Source organism: Gasterosteus aculeatus, chromosome 1, assembly GCF_964276395.1.
Source record: "Gasterosteus aculeatus chromosome 1, fGasAcu3.hap1.1, whole genome shotgun sequence".
NCBI classification, from domain to species: domain Eukaryota; kingdom Metazoa; phylum Chordata; class Actinopteri; order Perciformes; family Gasterosteidae; genus Gasterosteus; species Gasterosteus aculeatus.
Window position 1 is genome coordinate 5,670,316 of NC_135688.1, and position 24,136 is coordinate 5,694,451.

Genomic DNA, 24,136 nt, shown 5'->3' on the forward strand with positions numbered 1-24,136 from the left:
TCCTGTTTCGATTGCTCTGGAGACTGAGGGAAGGAGGGAGAGAGGGACATTGAATGAGTCAGAAAGACAAAAAAAGAATATTAATTTCTTCAGTATGCTGTGCTGGTCTTTTTGTCTGTGCCTCATCAGCTAATGTTTCCAGCTTCTCACACACACACACACACACACACACACACACACACACACACACACACACACACACACACACACACACAGAGGCATGCAGATAAATGTGCACAAACATGTTGGTTTAATTAATGTTTGCAGCGCATCCTTGGTATTTGATTTGGCCTAACCGGGTGTGCTGTGCTGTGTCAAAACCTTCCGACATCATACAGAAATAATTCAAAATCACATTAGCATGTATTATACAATGTATATAATTCAAGTTTTTAATTAACGTCTTCATGTTTTATGGCACTATTTCTCCCTCTCACCTTTGCACTCTATAGATGAACGCATGATAAGCATAAAGCCTGCGATGTATTTCCCTTTTGGGAAAATGTTTTTTCCTTCCTCTGCCGTAAAAAGCCAAGATAACGGAGCTGCTTCAACTGCCTGGCAGCATTCTCGAGATGGTCTATCACGGTAGATTCCCCGGCTGCAAGACAATCTCTGTTTGCACACCTTCCATTTGATATGGATGCAGGGAGTTGGGATTTCTCTGCTCATTAGTCTAATTATGGAAGCCTTTGATGATTGTGAAGTGTGCGAGTGTGATGCTGCACTGTATGTCCAGTCTGAGGTCTGTAATTAATCTAAAGGCTCAGACGGGTTTGTGTCCACAATACCGGACACAACAATGTGACACACTTTTTGTCGACCAAATACTGGTGTTTTAAAGCGAATCCCCGGTGCTGCCATCTACTGCATGGGTCTGAGGTAATGGCCAAATGTGTGGGTCGTTGTCAGTGTAACAGCAACCTTTCATTTATCTTCTGGCCAATTTCTCAGACGTGTAATATGTCCAATTTGGATAGTGTCTCCTGGTAGCAATCATTGTGTTGAAATTGGTTAGTACACACACGCGAAAAAAAAAAGAGAGCTTGAGCGGGAAGGTTATACTCTTGTATTGCGTACGAAGGAGTGGTTAGGCGCTATGCAGCACTGTTTAAAGGCAAGGCAAGGCAAGGCAATTTTATTTGTATAGCGCTTTTCATACACAAGGCAGACTCAAAGTGCTTCACATCATAACATTTCATACGATAAAGTGAAATAAAATGCAGGAATTAAAAGACAATTAAAAACAGCAAATAAAATTATAAATTAAAATCTTATTTAAATTGTTTAATTAAAGGCAGAGGTTAAAAGTGCAATGTAGGTAAAATTTAGCAGAAGGCAAAGCTGAACATAAAAGTTTTCAGTCTTGTTTTAAACGTAGTCACAGTTGGGGCAAGTCTTAAATCTTCAAGTTTATTCCAGCTGTGTTAAAGGAGCAGAAGGATCTATTGGTGTGAGGCATACTAAGGCCTGAGTTGACCATTGACCTGCAATCGTGTGCACCGTTTGCTGGTGACTAATATGGCAGCAGAGAGAGAGGAACTGAGCAGAAAGCAACAGATTCAGCAGTGTCGCCACTTGGAGCCTCTTGCAATGCAAAGATTTTCCATCACAAGCTGTTAAGATGAGTAAAAGTAATGTCCCCGGGCCTGAGGGGTTGTTTGCAGACAAAGATTTGATTCTTAAAGATTTCATGGCCATAGGCGAGTTCTCTCCCACGAGGCGCTGAATGAACTAATTCAACACACGGATAGAGTATCATTGAATGAACTAAACCGAGCCTTCATCGCCAAAGAGACCAGAGATATTTCAAACCAATAACAAGTCTCTGTTTCTGCCAGATTGGGCGTGCACGGATTCATCTATCCACAACAACATTATTACCACATTGAAGTGTTGAAGGCCAGATGCTGACTATCTCACAGGCGTAAACAAAGCTCTCCCACCACGAGACAACAAACCTATCATCGTGCTCCTGTCCTGTGGGAGAAAGGTGTCGGGTGCAAAAGGATCTTATGCAAGAAAAGCCTCCTTCTACTGTGGCAGGCGTGCATATTAGACCTATCGCGGCCACAAGCTAAAAGTTTCACGGGTGAAAGTGCCTGGGCCAAAACGGGCTCATAAGACCAATTTTATTGTGTTTCTAGTGTTAGTGATTCTATAAAGTTTGTCTGTGCTCAATAGGCTGATGCAGAAACTGGAAAGATCTCGGCTGGCAATGTGAATCTCCGTGAAGGTGCTACACGGCCAGCAATAAAATCATAAAACGAGCAAAATTATACTATATAGCTTCCTCGCCTCGTCTGAATTTCGTCTTTCCCAAGCTCTCTGGGTCTCAGTACCGGCACTATTCCCTCACACGTTTGTTTCTGTGTCCTTGTTGGACGCCTTCAAGGACAGGATAAAAGTCTGCAGACTGGTTAACCTCAGCAGCCCCGCTGGTCCCCAGTGATTAATGGAACAGAATAATGAATTCAGGCTGTGGAATGGAGAAAATCAATCAGCACTCATTCAGTGTGCTTCCCATTTTCTCTCCGTCTAAAAGAATGAAAGTCTAAAAGTATCGGATCGCATTCTGTAAATGTTTTTTCTTTTTTCGAGGCTTTGGGCATTTGTGACCCGTTACTGGACATAGTTGGACAATAGATCCATATTGCTTCTTGGTTAGAATGGGAAGTAAAGGCAATATACATAAAGCGTGATGTCTGTCTGCACAGGCTCTTTGAGGTTTCCTTTGCATAAAATAAAGCTGCTTACATTAACTGTAGAGTATTGAGCTCATCATTTTGACTTTCAAGGTTGTGCTCGTGATGTAGGTCTGAGCACTTAAGATAATCAGGTTGTACCCTCCAAATGGGGTTCATGGCAGCTGCCTATAGTGTCAAATCATTGCCTTTACATCGTTAGAGTAAATGCAGTAATATACTTAAATGAAAATATATGAATTGATTGTCTACCCTCTCAATCTTATTGCTACCATGTCTATACCAAAATACAGTTTTGATAAAAAACTGACTACTTATTTCATGCAGTATTATAACATGAAATGCAATGAAAGCAAGTTATCATTGTTATCATCATTTTTGTTTGTGTTTTGTATACTTAATATCAAATGTATCATGTCTGTTGCACAAAGTTCCAGCCGCTGCCTTTTTGTTGAGTTACAACCCTGCTGATTGTATCTCATGTACGATGGCGTTCTTCTCCAGACAGACTTACAGACTCATGTGAGCACAAGAGATGTTGTCACCTGCTTCCAGAAACAGACTAATCCGACCTCCTGTCCCACTACCTGTGCCGGTCCTGTCGGGGCAAAACCTATGCAACTGCACTCTGATCGCAGCCAGGTAGGTAGTAATGTTATTTAATAATACACACTTCAACAGGTGCTCAAGATGATCAAGTGCTAAGTTGTTGAGATGCAAATTATTTAACAAAGAAGTTGCATCTCAACAACAAGCAAAGTGTAGTTTATTGTATTGACTTTATGAGTAAAATGAAGGAAGGTAGCGAGGCTTACATTTTTCTTATTGATAATTGTTAATAATAACAAGATGAGTCATCATTGATACTGGAAGATTCTTTGCAATGACTGTGGACTTGCAACCTGTGCTTTGTTGCATTGTTATTTTATGACAACAGGAAGTCAATGTGGACTGGGACCTCAAGTCAAAGCAAATCAAATTTATAATTGATTGCTGATTTAGAACAGTGTGGAATCGTTAATAATAATTATTACTGTATAGGCATATTTTGCAATTACAAGTATGTTTTTTGTCAACACAGTTTCATTTTTCAACCCTTTTAAGACAATCCATAACAAAATCTCCTTTTACCAACAATTATTTTTGGAAAAGGCAGTTTTGTGAAGTGGTTATTGATCCATGGAGGAAATTTCTCTCCCTTTATAGTTCACTCGCCGTGACACCTCAGCAGAAACATGTCAAACAAGCCTTTGCACCATGTGAGTTTTACCTCTACACCCTGGGGGTCAATTGAAAAGCCTTCAAACCAACCCTAATTGATGCCATAGCCACAGGCTGTATCTACAGGCATGCTTCTGAACTGTAAGCACCTTTGGACAACCCCCCCCCCAAGGGTATAAGTCTGGCGGAAACAGTTAGATTGACGTTTCAGACTCTTTACATCACAGAGCTCGGTTGCTTTTACTCTCACAGCAGGGACCAGAAGATATCGAGAAGATCGCTGTATCGTGTCTGTCAAACTGGTGTTCACCTGACATATTCAGAGTGGACCAAAACACCACCAAACAGAGAAACAAATACAACAGCTGTCTGAGGGAAGTTAACATGTTTAGCTTCTGAAAATAAACGTAAAATGGCAAAATTACGCAAAAGCATATAAACACTAAATGTGTACAGTACCAGTCAAAAGTTCAGTCACACCTTTTCATTGAATTTAATGGGGAAATGTGTCCACAATTTTGATTGGTACTGTATACTCGCCATATATACATACATATCTTATATATGCAGAACCACAATTTATTGAGCTGTAAGAGTAGGGACTGCATTCAGAACATTAATAAACATAAATCTATGTTCATTCCAACCAAGCTACGTTTCAAAGGTCAAAGATGAAGAGGGATTTTCTCTAGAAAATTTACTCATTCACTTTTTAATGGTGACTCAACAAAGGTTTAGCCAAGGTCACAGCCGAGCTTGCATGTTGTAAACTTTAAAGAGCTGCTTTTCGTTGCCAGAGGAATCGAGCTCCTGCAGCATTCAAAATCTAATTAAATGTCCTTTCAGTTATTTCAAGAAATGAAATTCTAGTCATTCTAAAAGGTAAGATAAACAGGTATTCAAATGAGGGTGTTTTTTGTTTTATATTGTAAGGCAGATTTGGCTGACTGGTGTTTGATTTATTGCAGCAATTAACTTGACAGATTATATGCTCATGCAGGAGAGAAGCTTCTTAGCCAAATCATATTTTGGCCATCCATGACTAACTTAAGTCCAGGGATCTCCTGTTTTTTTACAGGTGTCGATTGAGGATCATGAAGAGGAGAAAAAGGTGGAAATGAGTGAAGAAGGGCCGAAAATGTCTTTCCTTGAAGGAGAGTACAATGAGGTGGAGTCTGCAAGTTCGTTCCAGGAAGCTCTGCGGCACTGGAGAGGAGAGAAGACTGATGGATCAGGAGAATCCATGCGCGAGGATGCAATGTGGACACCCATCCGACCAGGTGAAGTGCATATACGCGGTTGGATTTACTATAGAAATAGAATGAGTAAACCTGTTGCAACCGTGGCAACGGCACACATGAAACGGCTTTGTCCATCCTGCTCTGTTGATCCGAATGGCAATCTCTGTTCTACTCTCTTTCTATTTCTATGCTTCCCATAGATAACTACCCTTCCCCTTTTCTCCATGATGTTGAACTTGAGCTGAGACAACAGCGGAGTATCTAATCACCCCTCTTGTCAAATGTATCGCCAGAGAGTTGAGCATAGCAGAGCATAAAATATTGATTAGACCTTTCAGTGAAAGCGGCAAACCCCACTCAGTTTAAAGTCCAAGCTCTGCATTAAAAACATGCTTTAGTTCATAACTTCAGAGTATGAATTATACCATTGTGTGTCCCTGCCAAAAGAAAAAACCTAAGTTAGTTACCAGACCTAAAAATTCAATGTACATGTACAGAAGAACTTGACCAAATGGTTTAATATTTTGTTCCCCCTGTGCCTGTACTTCCTTCTCTTCTTGACTCCTCCTCTCGCCCCGCTCTCCTCCATCTCTTCCATTTTCACCGACTCCCGAGCTTTCCTTCTCCCCGTCTCCCTGTCCCGGCTGTGATCCCCGTAGAAAGTGCTTACCGCTGCAGTAGGAGGCTAATCCATGCCTGTTGCATATTGAGATAATGAGAGAGTGTTAGGGGCGGCCTACTCCCCACCACAGCACTAACCGCCTGCTGTGTGTGCATGTGTGTACAAGGTCCACTGGGTCAGGCAATTTTTATGGCTTTTCCACACACACTGTGTTTCTACGTGTGTGTGTGTGTGTGTGTGTGTGTGCGTGCACTGCCACGTTGTCATCCTGTCCAGGTTTATGGGTGTGTGTGTGTGTGTGTGTGTGTGTGTGTGTTATTAGTGCTATTATTCAAGGTTCTGTGTGTATGTGTGTAGGTGTTTGTGCTTTTCATTAGGCCTCCTATTTTCTCTGCTTTACTGCTTGGACAGACTCTGCTCCTCTCTGCCTTCACTCTGCGCTGCAAATTACTGCTCGCCCCTCCAGCCCTAATTATTTCTGTCAGGCCAATGGCACCTAGGCCCAATTTAAAGGCGCCACTGTGGACTGCCAGAGTGTCTGGAGCACAATCATACATTTCTCTTTCTTACCTCTATCTTTCCTTTTCTGTCGTGTACGTACCCTGTGCTTTTGTATCTTGTACTTCTTTTTCCTATTCCCCGGGGGCTCTCTCTTGTCTGTTTGTGTTTCGGCACTCTTGGCGTGGTGACAAGGTGTTTTCTCACTTCATGAGGGGAGGTGTTTTGAGAAAGGTGTTGAGATGCTGGCAAAGGATGTTTTCCCGTTCCTATTTCTGCCTCTGTCTGGCTTCTTCTTTCTGTTAAGCTGTATTTTCCTCCTCCCTCTATTAACTCCATTTCTGTGCTATCCCCCCTTCCACGTATTTGTCCAGTATCTGTGGCAGTTATGGCGACCCAGGCTGACTTCTCTCCAGGCGGAGGAGCTGCAGGACGAGGAAGAGGAGTGGGGGAAGAGAAGGTTCCTGTCAGGGTGGAGTTCACAGAGAACAGCCTCACCTACATGGACAGATTGCTTCTCAAGAAGCTTCTCAGGTACACAGATGGAGGGAAGAGCGTGCATGACCACACATACATATTCTACAGCGGCGAGAGGCTGTGCTACTCCATTAATCATTATACCTGACAACATGACTGTTTTGTACAAAATAATGATTTGCTTTTCAAAAAGGAGGTAACTCACAGTTGTGTACCGTATTTTCCGCACTATATGGCGCACCGGATTATAAGGCGCACCTTCAACGAATGACCTATTTTAGAACTTTATTCAACTTTATTTTTATCACGCTTTTCACCACACCCCCAGTTGAACACCACCTCAACTTCCTCTCCTTCCGTCTCCCCCTTCACAACAAAAGCCCCCACACCGGAACACCTGTGCAACAACAGCTTACACACGCCTTAAATCTTCGGCTGCTCTCCAGCCACGCCGCCTGCCAAGGGCCCCTTTTAGAATAACTTATTTTCCCCGTTGGTTTGGTGGAGACGGTGCTTTCAGGGTCCGATCGATGCTGCGAGGTTCATAGCACACTACCGCCATTAATAAAACGAAAAATGTTTACGAGAGAACGGATCAGATTGACGAGCTTTTGTCGGAAAGAAATGCGTAAATATGACCGCTTATACAAACCGTCATTGGCCGGTCGAGAGGAACAAAGTTGTGGAGGAAAATACGGGAAAAATGTGCTGAAAAGCAGCAGTGGCGATGCACGGGGCAATAAAGTCTATGATACATAAATAAACAAACCATCGACTTCCACACACAAAGACGTGGCTCGTCTTCAACAGAAACACGTTACTCCACCTGTTGTTCTGGCGGTGATTTGCTCTGCAACACACGCAAGACTTTTAGAACCATGAATTGAAACAAGTGCGTCGACGCAACGACGCAGACGCAGAAGCACGCGCCAGCCTTTAGAATAACTTATTTTCCCCGTTAAGATGGTTCAGCTACTGTAGAGAAAAGGGCGCCGTCTCTCGCTCTTTAATCTCATGAAGTTCTCGGCAAGAACGACAGCTTTGTTTCTCCGACGCGCCCTGAAAGCAGCTCCATATCTCACGCACTTGAGCGCCGCTCAGCATCTCGCCGTCGTAGACCGAGCTTTGGCATGTTTGGCAGAGCGCCTTGAGCGCCGTGTACAACCAGTATGGATCTACCAGCTAACCAATTGAGCCATACATAAGGCGCTCCGGATTATAAGGCGCAGGGTCGTTTTTTGAGAAAATTAAAGGCTTTTAAGTGCGCCTTGGAGTGTGGAAAATACGGTAATTACATAATTGTGGTGGCTAAGTAACGTTCAACACGATGTTTGGACATCTGTGTTCATCATGCATTTTACAGTTTGGACATTTGCTATTGCTGCCGTAGAATTATCATATATGTGAATCATTTTACACACACTAGGTAGTAAATACCTCCTATTGTTCATACTAAGTAACAATAGGCATTGACACCTTCTCTCTAAAGTGTCGACACTGCATCTATTCAGACAGTATGTCCCTATAAAGAAATACTGTAGATATTTTTGGGGAACTTTAAACTCAAAGGTTAGTTGTGCTCGTTCTCTTTCGATGAACTGTGAATGAAGAAATATCACAAACAAGTCCTTGCTTCGTCCCTGTTGTCCCGTGATGTCCTTATTATTTATTACAGTTTTAAAGGGTACTAAGCGGTGAGGGGTATTTTTTACGATGTTGAGTTTAGACTCTGATGTCTTGTTGTAAATTACGTAATTTAGTGCCAAAAGCGGTTGTAATTGTCGACGTGTGGTTGGAACTTTATTAATTTTTTAGCGTGAAAAATACTACATTTGTTACTGTATACTTGCAGTATGTTTCCGAGAAGCTTTGGCTTCCATTTGACTTTGTTTACTAAATCTTTCAGACAATTCCTCATCATTGTTTTATGGTCTACACGCGCCTGTGAACGTCAGGCCATTACAGTACGCAGGTGCACACAGAGTTGACTTTGTGAAAGCTTGATGACGTCGCTCTTTGTCCAGCTGGGGAAATCGGGACAACGACACAGCCCACATACGCACACACACACACACACACACACACACAGCTTTCACCAGCTCTCCTTCTCGCTTCTCACAAATCTACTGTGTTTCCACTTCCTTTACGTGGGACACAGGTAGATTCACACGTGCAGTTTTAACATCGCACATCTCCTCTCCTGACGCTCTGCAGGCAGCCTATAAGCCACCGGTGTACAAAGCAGTTTCTCAGCACTTATTGTGCCGTAGGCCGCCCGAGGCCTGGCTTCAGCAGGTCCCATTATTACAGCCCTTTATTTAAGCGGCTCCTTTTGGGCTGAGTTGCCCACTGGAGAGCGGGCCAGAGGAGGGGAGCGCCGAGTGCAGTTCTTGGCCCGGTGACTGCCTGAGCTGGAACACTCTAAGTCCCCTGCTGTAGCAGCTTTTAACTGTGAAATAGACTAGAGAGCCAATCTAGAGTGCAATAAGCCTGCAGCGGTGATGGTGGCAGAGCTTAATGGAGAGACAGAGAGACTGGCTGTCTGGCAGAAAGAAGTGGGAGGCTGAATTTTAACAAGACTCAATAATAATAGGGGGGAAAAAGTGAGGGAAGAAGGGAGTATTGGAAGGAGGAAGGATTTTTTTCCCAACCTCTTGAAGAATTTGCTCAAAGCGCTCAGAGATCACCTGGTTTGTTTTTTGGTTTCGATCTGGTTTCCTGAGTGGTCACTGCGGGTTTGTCCTCCCATCAACTTTTTAAAGTAAAGATCATCTACAAGGTGTACATTTTTACTTTTGGCTCATAAATAGTCTTTGTTAATGTAAAATGAAGTAATCATAGAGCCACTATATTAGGCGGTGACCTATATACCTGCACAGAACACAAACAAGTGGTGTAGAGCTATTATTGGTTTATCATTCTCCAATTAGGTCGGGATGTCTTTCCATGTCTGTGTAAGACTGGAGTAAGCACCCAGTAGTTTATTCGTTTAAAAACAGAGAAAATCCTTGTTATGTTTGCCACAAAACAACTCTTATAACTCACAGCGCAAAGAGACTTTCTGTTTATTTTCTCTGCCTGTAAACTCTCAACAAGGTTCTGAAGAAAGAGCACCAAGTCAAGTTTAGCTTCTAGGACTAAAATAGAGTCATGGAGAGTTTCACCTCCGATAGATGTACTGACTTTTGGAACGCGTGCCAACTTTGATTGAAGGCCGCTGTCCCCAATGCAAATAAAGCAACAATAAATAGTCCTCTTAAAGGGCGAATTGCTATCAAATCTCTCTTGCTTAAACTCTGCTTTATTGCAGAGGACATCCACCAATTGTATTTACATTAGTCTAAGGGACATTGCTTAAACCAAAATGAAGTATGTTCTCTTTTTAAAAAAAATTTCATTGACCATTATCCAATACATGACTTGCTGTGTCTCACCTCCCAGTCGCACAATACTACAGTACTTTTTCTCTTGTCTATGGCATTGTGGTTTATAGAGACACTTATGAATAACTGTTTGAATCACTTTGGGGAAACTCATCTCGCTCTTTCTTAAAGGCTAATTTAGTAGGGATTTCAAATCCTGACACAAGAACACTAGAGGTTTTGCTTCTGGATACATAAACCCGGCTGAATTAGTTGAAGGTCAATGTATCTCCACTGTGAGGTGAAAATGCAAGACCTAAGAACCCAAAAGAGCAGACATGCTTCCTCTCTTGTCTTTGGGCAGCGTGAATGTAAACAGCCGTAGGCCAGTGGAGCTACTCTATGTGAGTGGAAAGGTAGATGGGTGCATGGTCTAATGTGAGGGACAGGGTGAAATAGAACCCATAATTCATTCATAAGACATCAAATTGCCAAGTTTGAAGATGCGGACTAAGTAAGAGGAAAAGATATAAACTAAAAGTCTCATCTAATGCAGAGCCAAGTCTCTTCCACTGGCATTGAACTTTAATAGACTAGGGAGGTGGGGATAGAGGTAAGGGGGGGGGATACAGATAGACTATGTGAAGGCCTTTTTATGAGGGGATACAGCAGAATGATGAAGAGAACATTCATGTCCATCTATCCATTTAACGATCCAGGTTTCGTGATAAAGAAGTTGAAAAAAGGATGCATAAGCCAATTACTTTTTGCCTGGGGTCTGTCCCACAGCGTATGAGGTTCATCTTTTATTTTTCTTCATCTAGTACTTATTCCTTAATATGACATTTTTTTTGTTTTGTTTCTAGAACACCGGTTGAAAATGATCATCCATTGTTGGCCTTTGGTGCAGATTTAAAATTACTGCCTGAAGCAAACACTGGTGAAGAGACTGCAAGCGGCCTAACAGGTGATACACACACACAACCTTCTGATATACATACCCAAACCGGCTGTTAGACCAAACAAAGAATCAGCCACGGACTGAGTAGTTTGCCGGTTGACCTGCACACTCACACACAGACACAAATATACAAACGCACAATAGCAAAAAGTAAAAAAAAACCTCTCACTCTCAGCGGGTCGGACGTATCAGTGCCTGCCCATCCATCCGTGGCGGTGTGATGGGTAATCACTGGCTGTGATTGTGTGGGCAGAGGGCCGTTAGAGGCGGCTCATGCCTGACAGGTTGCACTCTGCCTGGGAAAGGGATGGGGCAGAGGGGGCGGGTTGTCCGTAGTCTGGAGCTCGGGGGGCCTGGAGCTCATCAGTCAGGGGATGGTGCCTGCTCTCTGGCCCCCAGCCGAGGCTGTCAGAAGACGGGGTGGACCGCGGTTATCTCTCCCCTTTCGAAACCTGCGGACCCGGGGGCGGATCCACTGCCGCTCGTCACATCAATCAAGATCCACTTCAATGCCAACCTTGTTAGGATCTGCAAGTCCACATAGCTGTCCATGCCAAATATCTATGTGTCTAAGTGTTATTTTTATCAAAATGTAGGAGGTTAAAATGGTTTCCTGTGCTCCCCATAGACGAGGCAACCACCCACATTTGACACAGTAAAGCTTAAGAGTTTTAAGGTTAATATGGAAGGTTAATGGAAGGAATTCTATTTGTATGTCTGTACAATCGCCCATCCCATTACCTTCACACTTGGTGTATTGCTTGGGACCCAAAGTAGTGCAGTATTGAGTAAGTAGTGCAGTGTTGAGTTAGAGAAGTTGAAATCAGTGGGACATATTCATCAATAGTGTGTGTGATGTGTAGTTTTGAGAGTTTTGAGAGGAGACCCCTACCAGGACGGCATGCTGGGTGCAGCTGGGGCTCTGTAGAGCCTTACAGTATAACTGTTCCACGTCCAAACCGCACTCTGGGCGGAGCTGGCTCTCCGTTGCTTGTTGCATTATTAACTGTTACACCGTCGGAAAGCTGGCTGGCTACAGCTGTCACACCGCCAACTTTGGTTTGAAGCCCCCCCCCCAACCCTCCTCAAAGGACACGTATGCAGCATCAGGACGGGATGCTTCTGTGTCATGTAACGTTGTTTGGATGAGCGATTCTCGAGAAAGCTGCGAGGAGCAATACAGGAGGCCAAAGAGTCAACTCGTTCCCAGCAGGCGCCTTTTGAATGGGCACTGCACTGCACTGTAATGAATTAACAATATCTCTTGTAGCTCTTTGCTGTGCTCAATCTAATAAATCAGAGATGCAGTTTTAAAAGAAACACTACACAGCGTGAAAACAGCTCCTGTCTCCTAAGTATTACAACTTTTATGGAAAGGCAGCTTTGTACTTTTCTCCCTTCTGGTACTTGCTTGTTCACATCTTTGAGAAGACCCACCGTTCAACCTTAGCTTGCCCTTTTTTAAATCCCATTCTAGATATAAAACACGGAATCTCTTGTGTATGTAAATGTAGTCTGAACTTGTTTTATTTATGCAAACACAAAACCCATGAAGAATAATAATAATAATAAAGAATAAGAAGAAGATAATTCATACTGCTTAGAAAGCTATTTCTATTTCTAGAATTTAGTAGAAAATGCTTCTCAAATGAGGGTTTCTCAACCTTCATCGCTTACCCAATTTTCTTAATTACAAAATTCTTATCAACCCCAAATTAACCCTGAAAGTTGCCTATTTGTTGTGTCAACCTTTGCCATGCATTTTAGAGGGGTTGTATCAAAAGCTACAAATGAAACCCATATAAGTCTTTCAAATCCACCTGCAGCCAAAGTTGGACTATTTTCCTTACAGCAACATTTAAAACAATCTTTCTCACACAAACGCATGAGGAGCTGGGCATCGTTTTAAGTATCGTTTCACCCCAAAGGCGACATCGATATAGTGCTTTCCTGGACACTTGGGATGCAACCGGCATCCTGAGTATCGTGTGTGTCCCATCATGTGTGCGTCCCACTGGCTAAACACATCACTCATACAGCGATTACTGCTGTGACGCCGACCCACGGTGGACTGTGTTGTCGTCATGCATTTCATGTCTCTGCCTCGCTTTAATAATTCATTTCCCCATCGTTTCAGCAACATGCAGATGTGAGGAAGACATCAGGGCGGGGCTGTTGAGTGGCTGATAAACCATTCCTTCCACCTGCTTCAAGCTTTTACCAACGCCTGCCGATGACAATCGGTTGCAGAGTTTCTCCTCCTTTCTCTCTTTGAAAATGAAAGAGTGGCCGACGTGTTTGTCGATGAATTATTAATGGCGGTTTTCATGGCATCATGTGGGACCTCTCCCTTGTTTTAGAATCTAATTTTCCCAAGCTGTCAGACCCACGTGGAGATGTCATGGAAGGATTGTTAGCATGAGACAGTGAGAGAGCTAGTGAGGCGGCACAGGCAGAAAACCTGGAGTGATACAACATTGATGCAAAGAAACACATTGAAAGAACCTCAAATGAAGGCAAAAAAAGACATTTCCAGAAAAAGAGAAATATCATATATTAGGTAATATTTTGAATATTGAATGCCTTTCAAGGTATATATAACAGCTATATGCCATTTTTTTGTGTTTGTTGTGTTACAAATAGGCTACAACTGAATACCGCTGTGCATCCTTGTGTTGCATAATGACAATAAATGATCCTTGATGTTGCTCCTTATGAACTGATGATTAAACAACCGTATGAGCTGAAATTAACTGTAGATATTCTATATCAGTACGTGCACACAGGTTGTCACGGTTGTGTGACTAGAAGGGAAACTGCTGATCATTCCCTGCTGTGTCAGCAACATCTTTCAACTGAAACAAATGATTAATGAATACAGACCAAAGTGTGCTGCTCCGACCCCCGACCTCTGATTCCTAGAGGAGGAGGATGTAGGGGAGGAATTTGTCAATATTGGTATCAAGGGTCCAACCTTCTTCAAAGGTAGAAGCGAGATGAGAGCCAGGAAACACTCAGGTGTACATGTCTTTAAATGTTCGACTTGGTAAATGTAAACAATTACATTTAACAGCTCTTACATTTTTAATCCAAATTCACAGAGGAGTTGCCTTTTGGAGGGTGAGGTGATTTTGACCTTCAGTGCAGCTGAAGCATAATAAATCTTCATAGATCAGTTGGTTGGACGGCTAAATCTGACAGTCAACCAAAAGGTCAAACAGAATGCTAAGGGGTTCGATTTGGCCTTTGATTGATACATTGAACCAGTATGCATGTTTAATACGTCAATGCAACGCGACAAAGGCTACTCTGGATTCGTGACGTTGAAGCACATTTCAACCCTCTTCCCCTAATGTTCTTCCTTGATTTTTGTGTTTTTGTGCATTTATAGCTCAGGAGGAGGATTTTCGCCACTACTGTGCATTATTGTTTGAAGTCCCCGTCAACAGGGGCACGACTGGGCCTCAGATTACCAAACCTGAACCGAGCCTCCTCATAGAAGTCGTGGATGAGGTGAGAGTGACTGAAGCATTTTATTTTAACAAACACTCAATCTAGACAGGGCGAATAGGGAATAGACACACACCTGCACACGGTGATTTACAGACTCAAGTGTGTCATTTCTCTCCATATCTCTTTTCTCTTTTCTCCTTGACTCATTCGTGTATGTGACAACGACACGGTTTTCCTATGTTTTCTACAGCGAGACGGAGACGTGAAGGGAGTTTTAGTTGCTGAAGGGACGACGGACAACAACAGAAAGTGAGTCAAATTTTAAGAAAAGTATCTTTTGTCACCTCACAGGCGCTTACCAGATTCGCAATGTGTTTTTGAAAAGGTTTAATTGTGTCAAATACATTAGAGAGAACAAGGCTTTTTGTCTACTAGCAAGTATATTAACAAACAACCCTAGATTTAAGTCACTTGGTGTTTTCTTTGAGACAACGGAATCTGAGGTAAGTATCATCACATCAGCGTGCATAACAAGGGTAAGGGGAGAGGAGGGGGGGGGCAGTCTGTAATAAGGAATTTGTTCACTTGAATCTGTTTAATCTTTCACAAAGTTGCCAATATATTTAATTATAACAATATCCCATAAAGTTTTTTGAGGCCACAGACCTTTTGCCTTCTTTTCCACACAGCGTTCCCTCGGTTCAGCCGGTCTTCATTGAGGAAGCACCGGTGCCCCAAACAGCTTTAACCACTGGGTCCTCACGAGCCAGCAGCTCCTCTCCAAGTGCAGCACAGTGCAAAGCAACGGCACAACGCAATGCAGCTCTCCAGCCCCGTTCATCCAAGCCTCGGACTTTACCAGCAGAACGCTCAATAAAAGGTGAGCTTTGTAGCTTAGAGGGATTTAGAACACGGTTGTCTTTAACACACACACGTCGGTTGCAAAAGATGATTTGATCATGTGTATTGAATATTGGCAACTTTAGAAAATAAGAAGAAAACATTTGATTAGTTTAGTGGTAAAACAGTCAAGGACAAATTTAGTAATCCATATTCCCGTATAAACCCTGTGTGTGTGTTTTTTCAACAACATAATGTGACCACATGCCGACAAATCAACTAATATTTGGAGTGTTGTTTGTCTTTCATGTTTTTCACAGCATTGTCCTCTAAAAGTAAGCCGTCAGCACGCCCCACTCCTGAGACTCCAAGGGCTTCAAAGACATCAATCAAGATGCCAAACTCAATGTCACAAAAGCCAAATGTCCATAAATCAAACCCAGAACACGGATTAGCACATTTGTCCTCTCCCTTATTAGTTCATTCGCAGGGTGAGATTCCTAAATTTTCTCTCTGCCCTGACTCATTTCCACCTGATGTGTCTCCTTTGGCTAGTACCCGACCTACAATCCCAGAAGACCATCTCTCCCCTTCCCCATCCATATCCCTTAGGTCCACATTCACAGTCTCACCACCAAGCGCTGCTAAGTCAAGCTCATTGCCCCAAGTGTACCAATCAACCCCATTACAAAGCAGCTCACACCCATCACTTTTACTACAACAACCCCAATCTCCCCAGTTATCCCCAGAATCAATCTCATTGAAGCTCCCTCAATTGCCCCCAAACAATTCAGGGTCCCCAAGGCAATCCCGACTCTCCTGCCGAGGCCCCGAGTCTCTCCTGTCGTACAATCCGCTCCGGCTGCCTCTGTCACCAGTGTCCTCCAGTCCAAACACACTGCCAACATCAATGCAACCAAGTCCACCAGTAAAAAACAGATCCAGTTCATCTCAATTAAAGGCACTTTCTAGTCATAGGTCAAGTGTGACAAGTCAGGATCCTTTAGTTCCTAGGTCCTGTACCCTCGTCTCCGGTGGTGAGGAATTCATTCCGGAAACGCAGAGTATCCCATCACTTCCATCACAGTTGTTGGATGTCACCGAGAATTTGCCTTTACGTGTGAAAATGGAGGAGGAAAGGGAGCTATCCGTAGGTAAGTGAATTGAAATATATGTGTACATCAAATAGCCACCCAAAAGGTGGCCGGGCCTCTGTTAAGAAGTGGGCAGGTCAATCGGCTTTGACCTTCCTTTGCTGCGTTAACCTTCAGTCTTATTTCAGCCTGATGTCAGCCAGCAGCATGCTGGGTAGTGGAATGGCCTTTGGTCCTATAGCTGGGTTAGTTCATCTTCCGTCTCCCCTCCCTCTCCTCCTGGGGCGGGCGACTGGTGCCGTTTGTCCTGCTTGTCTGCCAGGGGCATCGGAAGATGCAGCGGACGGTGATTGTCTCAAGCGCTGCTTCACTTTCCTCGTTACTCGTGCTTTTTCTCCATCTTCAAATGTTGAGCAGTGTATCTCTGTCATAATTTCTCCAGGAAAATACATTGAGATAAAAGAAAAATGTGTAGGGTTTCACAATTAAATAGTTCTTCTGGTACTACAATTTTCTGTGTCTTTCAAACAGGTTATTGAACAGCCACATTATGCTAAAAAGTTTACTATTTCAAATGGTTTTTTATGTTGATATGGATTTAAAGTAAATATGCAACATAACATAGAACTGACAGGAAGGTCATTATACCGTAAAGAATGGCAATTAATCCTCTTAGCATAGCACATACAGATGGATTCTCTGATGCAGATACATGCTTTGTTCTATACATGCAAGTCTACTGTACACACGAACACACACACTCAGGTAGACAGTGTAGTCACACTAAAGATACACATTTGGGACCAATTAATTTGATGTATCTTTTTCTGGATTGCTGAAGTGCGCAGTATGCATGTCAATTTGAGCATACATCTGAGGTTCTCCCCGTGTGTGGTGTATTAAAAGGTATTTTGATTCATTCTTCTTTTTTTCACTTACCTTTCAGAATAATATATTCTGGTAAAATATGGGCTTTGGGACTGTAAAATGTGCCCATTCCTTCCCTAATTTACCTCGCTCAGTCGCGATCCACACCCTCTGTCTCTATTCATCATTCATCTCTGTGTTTTCCTTCATCTTTTGAATCCTTCTCACCCTTCACTGCTTTTTAGTTCTTTGACCAGTCCAACGACAAACGTCTGCTCTGTAAGATCTTCACATCATTACAGCGGCCTTTTCAAGGACATTGATATCACATTTAAAATGTCCATTGCATGTTACAGAGTAAATGTTTCTTGAGTGATTCAAAATGTGATACATTAATAATGTGGTCATGCTATTGAACTTGAAAGTCACATTGTTTGAGCTAAATGGTTTTTTTTTTTTAGAAATAATGTATATAGATTTCATTTAAATCTAAAGAACCTGCCTGTATCTTTCATTTAGACAGTGGAGATGAAATTTCCACTGACAGCCTGGATGGGGCTCCACATGAGGAAGACTCCTCGGACGAAGAAGCACGAATGCACGGACGGAGATCCAGAGAGGAGCGTGCCATCACTCATTCAGAAGATCCCTTTGTTGCTGCAGAAGCACAGAGTGAAAAAGATTTGCCGACCTGTGAGAAAGAGCAACTGTCAACACCATCCATGGTAACATGTTTCCACATGTGTTTTCCTCTTCTTCTCTTCTAATCTAACTTTTTTCCTTGGGAGCACATGAAATTATTATTATTATTATTTAAAATACAGCGCTGAAATGTAAGTACATTTGCCAAAATGACAAATAAGGCATCAGTAAAAACGACACTCGATTCAAATATTATCAAATGACAGTGAGGAAAATATCTGATTGCTAACAAATGAATAAAATAATTGCCATGTAGGCTGATGTAGTTGTATCCCAATCTGTTAAAGTATGTCTTTCATGCCGGGTGCTGAAATGCATGAACGAGCAATAGGTTTAATACAACTATGCCATTACACTGGACATTATCAACGTAGAATTAGAAGACTTTTAGTTATAGTGTATTATTGTAGCTGACCTGGTCCATCAGATAACATTTATATTACACTAATGAATATACATTATTCATCTACAGCTCAGAAACACCTTAGGCGGTGGTGTTAAAGGTGCACAGCATTGTAAGAAAGAAGAAACTGGGTGGATAAAAAAGACAGCGCTTGAATGGTCCCAAACGACCTATCAGCCATTTAATGGGATGAATCCTTTATAGTGTGACAAGGGAATGAAAAGAATATGGGGGCCTGGTGCTTTATTAAGAAGATGGAGCAAAATTAGGTTCATGATTGTAAAAATGGTGGTTATCTGTGGCCTCTGGACATGAATCAAACTGCTCCTAAAATGATTTGATAGTATTCCTTTTCCAGCTCTCTCTCTTTCTCTCTGGACTTGATCTCTTCTCTGATCATTCATGTGTTTTCATAAACTTTATCTTTCTTCAGTCCATTTGTTTTGCTTATATCTATTCTCCATTCGTCTGCCATTCCCCCATTTTGTTTTACCTTCATGCTATTGTTCATGCAGCGGGTTTGTTATGAGGACTCATTGGTCTGCACAAGCACAACTCCATTGTTTTCTTTCTCATTGTGTTTGGTCTCTTGCCATTTCATTGTTGCGCCTTCCTATTTTCTCAGCAATACTATTCCCACATGCATTACTTTCTATTTTCTCCCAGCCAACCAAGGCTAGCATGCTAATGCGTCAGATCTAATCTTAACTAAACAGAGCTTCCTTATTTTAACCCCGGCTCACAGGAGGACAGTTGCGCGGGAGGAACAGCTAACCCGACACCCCGTTATGAGACGCTCTCAGCAGCTCCAGCGGTTAATTAAAAATCAATCCATCAAGAGGAAGCAGAGGAAGCAAGGAGAGAGGGGAATAATCTCCAGTGAAAGGCACCATTTCATTAATATGCGTTCACATAGTAGAAAATGGAAAAGCAGAAATTCCAACACACTTACCTGTCGTAAGAAACGTTAAATGGATATTGAATTTCAGTTTGTCCTTTTGAGCTGATTGTTTTAGGATAGAAATGGAACTGGGGAACAAACTTCTTCCCCAGTACACTCTTCACTCTAGTCCCTCCTGTCCCCTCCTCGGCTCCCTCCATAATCACATTCTCTGTGCGTCATCGCTCCCCTTCACCCTCACACCAGCCGTCTTTTTGCCTCGCTCCTTACATTCATTCCCGTTCACACCACTCGCCCCTCCCCTTGCCTCCACCTTCGTCCTGCATCGCTCCATCTGTTTTCACATCCTCAGGCGGTGCACGACCAAAATGCTGGGCCTGTATCGGAGCAGTTCTGTGATCCGGATGCGTTTCCTCCTCCGGGTTTGGACATGAATTGTGGTCATTCCGACACAGCAGAACACACACGCTGTGATCCGCTGCTCACAGGCTACAACTCACCACAAGACTCAGACCTAACAGGTGGGTTAAAGAAGAAAGACAGATGTGTACATTCTCCTTTTTTTCTTCTTTAAACCGCCTCATGATTTCCTATAAACCTCATGAGAAAATGCTCTCGCTGTTGTTGTGTTCAATAGATTAGATTGTGAAGATTACCTCTGTGTCCAACTTTTGCCTGGAGATACTTTCCAATTTGCAAGCGTTATTCATATCACAAAGGCCTCATAATAGGATTTAGAACAAATATGTAAAAACGAAGAGCTTACAAGAGAGATGAAAATGAGTTTTAAACCCAGAGGAGCACTGGCTGCTTGGTGGAAAACGAGAGATGGGGGACAACATCGATAATTTACTATTGGTAGGTCCAAGGGGAGCTTTCCTGAGAGGCCTGTTTTGTTTTGTGTGTGAATGTGTCTATGGCTTTGCCTGCTCGTGCCTTTGCTTCTTTTTTTAAATGTATTTTAAATGTGCCTTCATTTTATCGAACTGTAGGCAAGCACTTTACCTGAATTCTGTAAAAGTGCCCAGCTATTCTAACTCCTAACTTCTCAAAGATACCACAGCTGGTGTGATGGGAACAAACACAGGACTTTTTGCTGTTTTTTTGTGCCCATTTACTTTAGTTTAGCTACTAATGTTTATAAACTAGATTTAATTCATTATTACAAGAATACTTATTTCAACTCAAACAACAGTAGTTTCCAAGGAAGTAGTTTGGTGTTTGAGTAAACCAACAAAACAGAACCTGAAGTTCATTTTGAAATGAGACTGACGTGGTAAAACTGAAGCTGCGAGGTACCTGTAACATCACACCATGTGAAACCAAGCAAGAGTGACACAGCTGGGTGTTTGGAGCTAGAACGTGTTGCAAAGTCCAAATTTCATCCCAAGAAGCACTTGCATACAAACGCAGCTTGCTCTTCATGTTCCCTTACAAGCTGCAGCGTGTTGATTTATAAAGCCTGTGTCCTACGCATGGCACTCAATATTTACTTTATCTTTTGACACCAATGGTGGAAGGCAGCAAAGCTGATGGAAGTCCAGCCTTCACCTCCAAATTGCATCGACGTAAAAATAATAATACTCGGATTGAATCAGGAGCTATAATTCATCTTGTTTTCATTACACCTTCAACTCCTGTCCGAAGCTGTTGAATACATGCATTTCAAACAGGTTCCGCTGTGTCCCTTCAGCTGGGCTTTCCGATTCATACTTTAACCGCTTTGAAGAGGCACAAAAATGAACCTTTTTCTACTCATCGAGTCCTAAAGTTCATCTTTTCACTGTTTCATCGTCGAGCTTGTGTCAAATGAATGAGGTTGACAGTCAGAGACTCCCACAAACCTCCCCCCTCCCCTCCCCCTCCAGCCATGCAGCCGGCCGCTCGTCAAACCAGCACTGTCTCTGCCACCATCGTTAAAACTCCAAAGTTAATGAGAGAGAAAGGTTAGAGAGGAGGAATATCACCTTGACAACGCTCCACACTCATTTATGTCCCTCCATCCCTCCATCTGTCTCCTCTCTTTTTCCTGGCAGGGCTCAGATCCAACAGGTTTTATATGTCTCCTGCTCTACGCTTCCACCTCTCTCTCCTTTTTGCTCCCCGCTCAGTCAGAAAATGAGGTTGTTAGAGTGCAGTTTCTGTCTCGTGTGCATCCAGAGAGACTGAGACGGACAGAGAAAGTGAAAGAAAGAGCGAAAGAAAGGAAGTATATGCCACCGTTTGGGGATTTTAACAGTAAGAATTGCTAAAAAGCAGAGAGGGAGTGATAGATGTAGAGTTACAAGCAACAAGAAAATTAAAAATTAGCAAAAAATGAACAAAGAAACCCGCCGACGGACTGACATAATTGCAGTACTATCTTTTGTTTTAGGTGAGAAGCTGTCTGTCTACCTCCTCTTCTCCTTTCCTCTTTTTATTTGTAGCTGATTGAGAGTAGTTAGTAGATTCTCCATCCAGTCAATAGTATTAATTGATTGGCTAACCACTGGAGGGAAAGAAGACGACAGCAGTAATTGCATTGCAGCCGTCAGGATTGGCTGAACAGGCTTGTTAAGCAGCATCACTTTGGTACATGTGCTGATGCTGCTGAACGCACAAATGGATTACCGTATCACATGTCATTTACTAAATTTGCATGAATTCAATTAGAATTAATAGGCTCATAAATTCCTCCGACCATGGTGACTTCTGTATTACTCCATTTAGAATGGGTGAGTTGGGATTTTCTCTTTAAGTTCTGACTTTTTCCACATCGAGGGAATGACTTCAAAAAGAGGGACTGAATGCGATGCACGCTGTAAGAGTGATATGTTGAAATGATTATGACTACGGAATTGCTTTTTTCCATTTGCTCGCCACACACACAACTAATAGCAGTTTGACACGATCCATGTCCTCAGATATTATTTATCTTCAATCCCGATGTTGCACTTTTTAGAGCATATAAAGGGCTAAATAAGAGTATGAAAGGGAATTAGGAGATTAGGATGCTTCAGCGTAGACAATCTGGTGAATTACTATATAAATATAGACATCTTTTTGTCTATATTGTTTCTTTACAGATCTGAATGTGCTCCCTGTCTCAGTTTTTCCTCTCCGTCTTTTAGAGTCAGAGGGTTATGGGCCAAGCAGCGGCCTGAGTGCCTACACCGAGGAACACGAGGCTGAAAATAACCGCGTGCAGCCAACTACAATTCAAATTCACTCAACCAGACCCACCAGTAGAGGAGAAATGTCAACATCCGGTAAGTGTGTGTGTGTGTGTGCGTGAACTCCATTCGACTCAGTCCTTTACTTTTACACAAGCAAAACTGTATTTCATACACAATGAATACACCTGACTTCTGCATAAAGCAACACGTTGTTGTTGCGGTTATGCTGTACCGCTGTCAAACACACACGCACATCATACACACACCTACTGCACACACACATTACGGAAACACTGCATTACACTGTTTGTACTGATGCACATATACACACCTGACAAACGAGACGGTATTCTTCAGTGATATATTTAATATCCTCCACTTTGCACTAATTCACAGCGTTCCCTTCCACTTCCCTCCGCTCACTCTACTGTAAATGGCTGTTTATACTGTTTATCTGGACCTGCTGTCTTCATAAATCCAGCAAAGCTTTTTCATGCCTCACCCTTTAACTTATTCAGTTTCCTTCCTCTCCTTCACTCAAATCTTTCTTGTTTTTCTTCGTCCAAAGCTATTTTTCCTCACGGTTGCCCCGGGTAGCACCGCTCTGGCTGCTAGCACCGTTAGCTGGTAGCAGCCGGGTCAGCTGACGCAATGATGGGAGCAGCATGGAGTAAATAGCTCAATCACAAATATATGTAATACTTCTAAAAGAGGTCCAGACCTCACAAAGCTCTCAAGATCTCTTTCAACACATTCCAAAACAGCTTCAAAAGGCCTCTTTGTTGCTCAAAATGTTTTCAATATTTTTTCATACCACATGGGAACCTCAGCACAGATGTTTCGGCAAGTTGCCTCACTCAGTGCGCCTCATGCTGTCTTGTAAGTGTACCGCTCCACTGTGCTGTCTGACAGCACGCTGAAGAGGGCTTCTTCCCCAAACATCTGTGCTTTGCCTTCAATGTGCTTTTAATTATTGTCTTGAAATAACTTTTGTTCCTCCGCAACTTTGTGAGTCGCGACCTCCTTTTCCTGTTCATAGTATTTTATTTTTTCTCTTTAAAATATTGAGCTACATGTATGTTGCATAGAACCCTGTTCATGACATTAAGTAAATCTTAATATGACTTAAATCTAATATAGATTACTTAGAAGTACAAATCACACATGCTAAACAGGAAAGATTGAAATCGGACCTTCCTAAAGAACTTCAGAAGGAGGTCGTCTAGAGGGATCAGATTTGAATCGCACTCCCGGTTTCAATCAGGCACAGAGCTTTTTTCAGGTAACCACTATCTAGATGTCTGCCTGTCTGCTTCGAAATGAAAGTAAATTGATGTTTGTACGTGTGATTGCATGTGCGTTAGCTGCCCTGTACTGCAGCCATAATCCCTCCCACGCCGCTTAGTTTGACAGTGCAGGTGCTTATGAGGCACTAAGTGGAGGTTCTGTGCCAATTTGAAAGACAGCGAGAGGCGCTGAGAGACGAAGAGGGGAAGGTGGGAGTCGGGTGGGGGCAGAGGGGGGTAAGGAGACAATGGAAGATTGAAAGAATGAAAGACTTAACATTGGAGCAGAAACTGGTTAGACAGCACGCGGCGCGAGGAATCAGTGTGCCGCGCACACGCACACGCACA

At 42.7% G+C, this 24,136-nt stretch overlaps 1 protein-coding gene across 15 annotated transcripts in view; it reads left to right on the forward strand.

The window, feature by feature from the left end:
• zbbx (zinc finger, B-box domain containing) overlaps positions 1-24,136 on the forward strand; it is a 42,736-nt gene that overhangs the window by 14,994 nt on the left and 3,606 nt on the right. For 4 of the 15 annotated variants that reach the window (XM_040188606.2, XM_078079570.1, XM_078079563.1 and 1 more), the window contains 11 exons: positions 3,210-3,347; positions 5,005-5,206; positions 6,662-6,821; positions 10,993-11,093; positions 14,479-14,600; positions 14,791-14,849; positions 15,230-15,420; positions 15,701-16,534; positions 17,861-18,066; positions 19,700-19,868; positions 22,458-22,595. In XM_040188606.2, the coding sequence (XP_040044540.2) occupies positions 3,210-3,347; positions 5,005-5,206; positions 6,662-6,821; positions 10,993-11,093; positions 14,479-14,600; positions 14,791-14,849; positions 15,230-15,420; positions 15,701-16,534; positions 17,861-18,066; positions 19,700-19,868; positions 22,458-22,595 (2,320 nt within the window). Of the gene's footprint in view, positions 1-3,209; positions 3,348-5,004; positions 5,207-6,661; positions 6,822-10,992; positions 11,094-14,478; positions 14,601-14,790; positions 14,850-15,229; positions 15,421-15,700; positions 16,535-16,662; positions 16,985-17,860; positions 18,067-18,879; positions 19,272-19,699; positions 19,869-22,457; positions 22,596-24,136 lie in introns of those variants that run through there. The other 11 variants (XM_078079586.1, XM_078079593.1, XM_078079614.1 and 8 more) reach the window with 8 other exon arrangements.